This window comes from Camelina sativa, chromosome 9 (assembly GCF_000633955.1).
Source record: "Camelina sativa cultivar DH55 chromosome 9, Cs, whole genome shotgun sequence".
In the NCBI taxonomy this organism is placed as follows: domain Eukaryota; kingdom Viridiplantae; phylum Streptophyta; class Magnoliopsida; order Brassicales; family Brassicaceae; genus Camelina; species Camelina sativa.
Genome location: NC_025693.1, coordinates 6,475,490 through 6,482,236, shown reverse-complemented (window position 1 = coordinate 6,482,236; position 6,747 = coordinate 6,475,490). Strand labels below are relative to the sequence as shown.

Sequence of the window (6,747 nt, the reverse complement as noted above, 5' to 3'; positions counted from 1 at the left end):
GTTTTCTATGGAATAATGTTATTCTTAATATATTTGGTAACCAATTAAATTGGTAACAAAGGAGTTTTTCCTAATCAATCTCTACTTTGATGGACGGTTGAGATTAAATCTTAAGGAAACCCTAAAGAGGAATTAGGTCCTCTCTCCGCCTATAAATATATGCCTTTAGTCCATCATAAAGGCATCCCAAATAAATCTCAGAGAGACAACACATAAGAAAATAAGTTCATAGGCAAGGGGAGAGAAACCTAATCACCTAACTAGAAGATCAGGATATCAGGAAGCTGTTCATCAAGGAATCTCTACTACAACGAACGGAGGAGGTACTCCGCTAACCCTCCTTTATAATTCTGTCATGTGATTAATCATGTTGCTTAAAGATCTTAGGGTTCATGTAAATTACACTTACAGAGAATCCATCTCGTTTCAACTTACAAGAGCGATTAGAGGATCTAAAATCGCGGTCGTCTTGTTCTCGAGAAACTACGCTTCTTCAAAATGGTGTCTTGATGAATTGGTTGAGATTATGAAATGCAGGCGAGAGTTAGGTCAAATAGTGATAGCCATTTTTTACAAAGTGGATCCTTCTGATGTACGTAACCAAACCGGAGATTTTGGGAATGTTTTTAGAAGAACTTGTGGCGGTAAAACAAAGGAGGAAATTAGGAGGTGGAGAACAGCTTTGGCAGAAGTAGCCACAATTGCTGGTTACCACTCAAGCAACTGGTTAGTCTTTTTCTTCAGTTTAAGGGCATACATATTTTCTAAGAAAAATCAATATGTGGATTCTATGAGGAATCATGAGCACCCCCAACTAAATCCTAATTGGGAATGAGTGGACTGACCAATGTTTCTTATAAACTATTGTTGGTCCTTTAATTATGATCCTAATTATACTTTCCTAATTTAAATGATTCTTTGGTTTATATATTCCGGACTGATTGTTTTGTTTTCTGCCTCAGTTAGATCGACTTGTTCGGGTTTACTTAGCTCTAGTACAATGTGAGGAAGCATGCATGACTATAAATTGGTTTACCCAATTCATAATGAATAAAGTGGTCAATGGCTCTTATATACCCTCAGAAAACTATCTAAATCATTATCACGAGATATCAAACTTTTTCAACATTTACGTTGAGATTATATACATTCTTATTAACTATAAGATGGTATTATTCTTGGTTAATGCGACACTGTTCCTACAAAAATTTCTAACATCTTGTAGCTTAATTGTAAACAGTATTAAGGCAAAGAAAAGCACTTTTTGCATGTCAAACGTAACATGTTATTTTTGACCGTTGCTTGATGCGCTGCATGCATTTGATATATCCAGGAATACTGAAGCAGCCATGATCGAGAATATAGCCACTGATGTTTCAAGAAAACTGACTCTTTCCATGAGATCAATTGGTGTCAACGACTTAGTTGGGATGAGAGCTCATATGGAAAAGACGAGTCAGTTGTTAAGCCTAGATTTGGATGAAGTGAGGATAATAGGGATTTGGGGTCTTCCCGGGATTGGTAAAAGCACAATTACAAGATTTCTGTTTGACCAACTCTCTAACGAATTCCAGGTGAGTGTCTATGTCAAGAATATCAAACCGCTTTATACAAGACCCAATGCGGAGTTTATATCTCTACTAACAGATCAGAATGATAGCGAAGTTTTTTTAATCTAGAAGCTGAACGAGAGAGGTTGAAACTCAAGAAAGTGCTTGTGGTTATTGATAGCATTGATAGGTTTGGTAGACTTGGATGATATACTGAAGGAAACTCAGTGGTTTGGTCCTGGAAGCAGGGTTATCCTCGCAGTGCAAGATAGAAAACTTTTGGACGAACATAGGATCAGTTATAGTTATAGAGTGGCTCTTTGCCTTCAGATCATGAAGCTCTGCAAATATTTTGTATGGCTACTTTTAGCCAAAAGTTTCCTAAAGATGGTTTTGAGGATCTTGCAAAGAAAGTTTTGAATATTGCCGGTAAACTTCCTTTGAGACTAAAAGATTATGGGTTCCTACTTCCGAGGAATGACCAAGGAGGAGTGGATTGATAATATTGATCCATTTTGAAAATGAAGTCAAATCACTTAACAAAAAGTGTGCTAGTAGCCTAGTTACTTTAATATTTTTTTGTTTCTTGAAATTATTTGGAGAAATTTGATGTAGACTTTTATTTACGAAGATGATATATACAGACATCGTTGCATTATTGCTAGTTTTGTTACATTTTTTTTTCACAGCAGAAAATGCAACTCCGAAATCAATAAACTTACGTGCGAGAGAAGAAGATAGAAATCTCGTGTTACAGCGGTTTCTACTTTCTAGAAAAGAATCAAACAGTATTGGTTGACTTTAGAGAAGACTATTTGTATGACTTTGCTTAGTTTATGAAATGTTACAGTACAACGACATTGGAAATAATGAGACCGAAAGATTTGATTTCTTTGATCAGCACAAAAAAAAAAAGGTTTAAGCAAATGCATGATGATTATGGTGGATAAGAATCCCAAAAGAAATAAAAGAACAAGTGTCATGAAAGAGGAGAACATTTCAGATAAAATTAAAACAACAGCACACTTTCCATAATCGAATTTGACTATGCCATATAGTAGTTATCAGTGACTATGCCAACCGCACACCAAATAACTTGTTTCAACATTGACCAAACAGTGAGGTCCTACTCTAAGACCTCTACCATACATTCATCAAAACTAAAAAGTAGATGTTCCAACAAGAATAACACCTTCTCAGGCTCTATATGGTCCGCCAAGTCTACCAATCCCATCATTGTAAATAGCTAATTTGATTGAGCTGGTGGAGGGAGCACCGTATTTGTTATACATTCAAAGATTTACTTGCTACAGTATAGGAACATCCTTCCTCACCAGAAAAAATAACTGTGAAAATGGATTTACAAAACAAAAAGAGGGCGGGCGCTCATATTCTATGGGTGTAATGTGAGTCTATCAGGCCATTATGGCTTTCAGTACGAGGAATTACTTTTACAATCATCGCAACCAACCCCCAATTCAGATCCAACTTGTCTTCTACAAAACAAAACGTATCAAAGAAAATCAAAGAACATGTAACGGACGGCTCAGAGTATTGCATAATGTGCTCAAAGAAGAGGCTATCAAACTCTTCTCATACAAGAGGTGTCAGAAATTTAAGCATTAATCATCCTCGCCATAACCATTACTATCAAAAAAAACAAACAAAAAAAACACAAGATTTGTTACAACCAGTCTATCAAATGGGCATTGACAAATGAAATTGAAACCATACTCTAGCAACAAACCAAAACAAACAGAGCTAAATTATTCCACAGCATACCAGAGACCATAACATTCCACTGCCAACAGATTCCTAACCAAATAACCAAAGTGAAAAAGAAAAAAAAAAAACAATTTTGATGAAAAGGGTTGTTGAGTGCTCATATTCTATGGGTGTAATGTGAGTCTATCAAGCCAATGGCTTTCAGTACGAGGAATTACTTTTACAATCACTGCACTCAAATACCCAATTCAGATCCAATAAAAACAAAAACAAAAAACACAAATTTGGTGGGATGGCTCAGAGTATTGCATAATATGCTCATAGAAGAGGCTATCAAACTCTTCTCATACAAGAGGTGTCAGAAATTTAAGCATTGATCATCCTCGCCATATACCAACCAAACACTAACTAATGTAAAAAAAACATTCACAGAGACCCTAAAACTAATCAGCAAGAGCAAAAACAAAGAAGCGGCGGAGAGAGATGCACAAGAATTAGGGTTTTAGTTTTAGGTCAGTGGTGATGTTGAAAAAGACGAACCTTGTACGGTATTTATAAATAGAAAAATAATGGGCTTATTCAATAAAGGCCCATTAAAGTACTACTAAGTAACCCTCGGAGTCGTTTAGCGGTTCACTACTTAGGTTAAATTCTTAACTACTCCGCCGGCAAAAAAAAAAAAAAAAAATCAGATATTTTAGAGAGAGACTCAGATCAGAGGCCCATTGGGCCTAGAAAATAACCAAATGATTTTAAGGGAATGGAAATTTTCACTTTTTCTCTCCATTTGTTCTTTGCATATGCAAAATAGTCTCAGGGTTTTGGAACTTTCTGTCTCCTAGTAAAAGCTAAAAAAGTCTTCTTCAATCAAAACTAATTTAAGACGAACGAACAATAATCATCTTGCTTACCTTGTCAAGCAAGTTTCTTGATTCGTCTTGAAGCTTCATCTTCACTTCTTCTGTAATCATTCCCTCTGATTGATCCAGCAATGATCTTATCTCTTCAAGCTTCTCTTTCAAACACTCGATTTCCGTTACGCCCTTTGTTGTTTCGGTTTCCGTCTTCTCATTAGTGGTTTCAGGCGATGATAAAGCAGAAGATGAATACTTGAGCTTGAACGTAACGGTGGAAGTAGCAGCAAATGGGTATTTCTCTTTTGTCTTGAAAAAAGCTTCTTCTCCATCAGATACATTCAAGAATGCAATGACTGCGGTTGAGTTATTGTCCAAGATACAGCTTCTCTCCATGTCCAAAGGACCAAACTTTTTATATGTTTTGATCAAATCATCTTTTGAAGGCAGACTAGAGCCAAGATCAGTCTTAATAAATAGCTCAACACCTGAAACTTGCTTCTCATTCGGTTCATCTCTCGTTTGCTCTTTCTCATCCATTACTTCAGGCTGATTCTCTCCATCTGAAAGGTTCCTCTCGTGAATGGCCCCTTTATGATATGTAAAGCTTCGATACATGGACACAAACTCTCTCACCATGTCACATGAGCTAGTATAGTCTTCTGGATATTTTGTACTGAGAGCCACTCCTCGAATTAGATCCAGCATTTCCTCTGCCGTATCTCCCAATTTCACAATATCAACGGCTTTTTCAGGCGTCACTCGCTCTGCTGATTCTAAATTGCTCTTCCTCGCTCTGCAACTAAAGTCTGTCATGTATTCAGGCGAAAGATACTTGCTTTTCTTCCTCTGTCTTTTACCTGTCTGCAGTAAAGTCTCGCCATTGTCATTGTTCCTTTCAACACTTGACGAAACATCAATCTTGAGCCTTTTGCTGAGTGAAGCCAATGGAGTTACTAAATTAACATCAATTTCGATACCTGAACCATCATCTTTCCTCTCACTCTCTTCTAGATGGTTTGAGTCATTTGACTCTACTCTTTTCACAATCTCCTCATCATCATTACTATCATTAACAACACCCTTTTGGCTCTTTCTCTTCCTCGACGACAAACTCTTCCCATTACTAAGTTCTTCCTCAGCGTTTTCAACCTTCGAAACTTCACTCAGTCTTCTCCACCGCCGGGTAGTCGAGCCAGTGGTTGCTACATCACCACATTTCCTATTTTTCCTAACAAACCCTGAACACTTTCTCAATGGTCTCAGCTGGAAAGACTCATCCTCCTCTTTGTCTTCAAGTCCTATGATATATTGATGTTCATCATACTTAGCTAAATCAAATCTTCCTTTACACCGATAAAACGCTGATATTTTCCTCTTCAAAACCTCAAACTCTAACAAATCACTATAACTAACCGTCTTCGCAAGGCCTTTCACATCATCAAGAACAACACCATGATTTTCAAGAACCAAAGAGGATACAATCTCTCTTCTAACATCAGGCACAACAACACCATCCTTAACTCCAGAATTCACAGCTACAGAACTAACCAGAGCTGCCGCCTCATCATCACAAACCAAAAACTGCTCAACATGTTCACCAATCTCCCTCACAGCTTCTTCCACAGCACTGATAAACCCTCTAGAACCACTCATCTTCGAAAACTCATTGAAATTCTCAAGAAACGGTTTCAACTCCAATGGATTACACCAAGCAAAGCTCCCATCTCCAAAATAAGCCACAAGTAATCTACCCTTTTGCATTGTCTTCAAAGCCAAGTCTGAAGCATGTAAAGAATCATAAATCTGACCTGGCCACCATCGTTGACCATTGACTCCTTCTCCCCACACAAAATCTCCCACATGGAACCCGTTTTCTAATACCTCTATTTCTTCAAAATTATCTCTCAAAGATGAAACCTCACTCATCACATTATCTTCGATTCGTTCAGAGTCGTCGTCGTCGTCGTTAACATCCTCCATCTTAACATCATCTTCCTCCTTCAATTGCTTATCAGAATCACCACCTCGTTCTTTGTTTTCAGAAACCCTAGAACCAGCCGTTAGCATATTCCCCATCGAACCAGAAGATTATCTTCTCTATTCTCTAGACATTCAGACAACAACAATGATTAGCAAAACCCCAAACATAAAACCTACGAGTACCAGACCAATTGAAAAGAAGGGTTTTTTAATATCTTCACGAGAAAAACACGTTAAAGTTTACACCTTTTCGAAGAAAAGAATTAAGAAAAAACAAAATCACCTGAGAAGAAGAAGCAGCGAATCTAGAAACAACACCGTCTTCCTCGTTTCCTGCGGCGTAAAGTTTTCGTTTTTTTTTTTTTTTTGGTCCTCTCAAGAATAATAAAGGTTTAGACTTTTGTGTGATTAATTAAGGCTTTTGATTTGATTATGTACTTTTTTCTGATAATCATCTAATATTCGTTTTCGACATTCGTTTATCATACGTTTAATAACATGTCAAACTCATGTTTTATAACATCATCAAGTCATCTCTCTTAATTTGTTTTTCTCGATCCGATTTTTGCGATTAGATTTTGGGATTAAAAGATCAAATTTTCATGCCAAAACCATATTCCTCACAAACTCTGTTC

The 6,747-nt window shown here is 37.0% G+C and overlaps 1 protein-coding gene and 1 pseudogene across 1 annotated transcript; one reads left to right on the top strand and one right to left on the bottom strand.

The window, feature by feature from the left end:
• Nucleotides 1-835, top strand: part of LOC109126371 — a 7,370-nt pseudogene extending 6,535 nt beyond the window's left edge.
• Nucleotides 3,990-6,578, bottom strand: LOC104710628 (serine/threonine-protein kinase ATM-like). The gene is made up of 2 exons (XM_019229419.1): nucleotides 6,396-6,578; nucleotides 3,990-6,236 (listed from the first exon to the last, which is right to left on the bottom strand). Exon 2 carries the CDS (start codon nucleotides 6,206-6,208, stop codon nucleotides 4,154-4,156), a length of 2,055 nt encoding a protein of 684 aa, XP_019084964.1. The 5' UTR covers nucleotides 6,209-6,236; nucleotides 6,396-6,578; the 3' UTR covers nucleotides 3,990-4,153.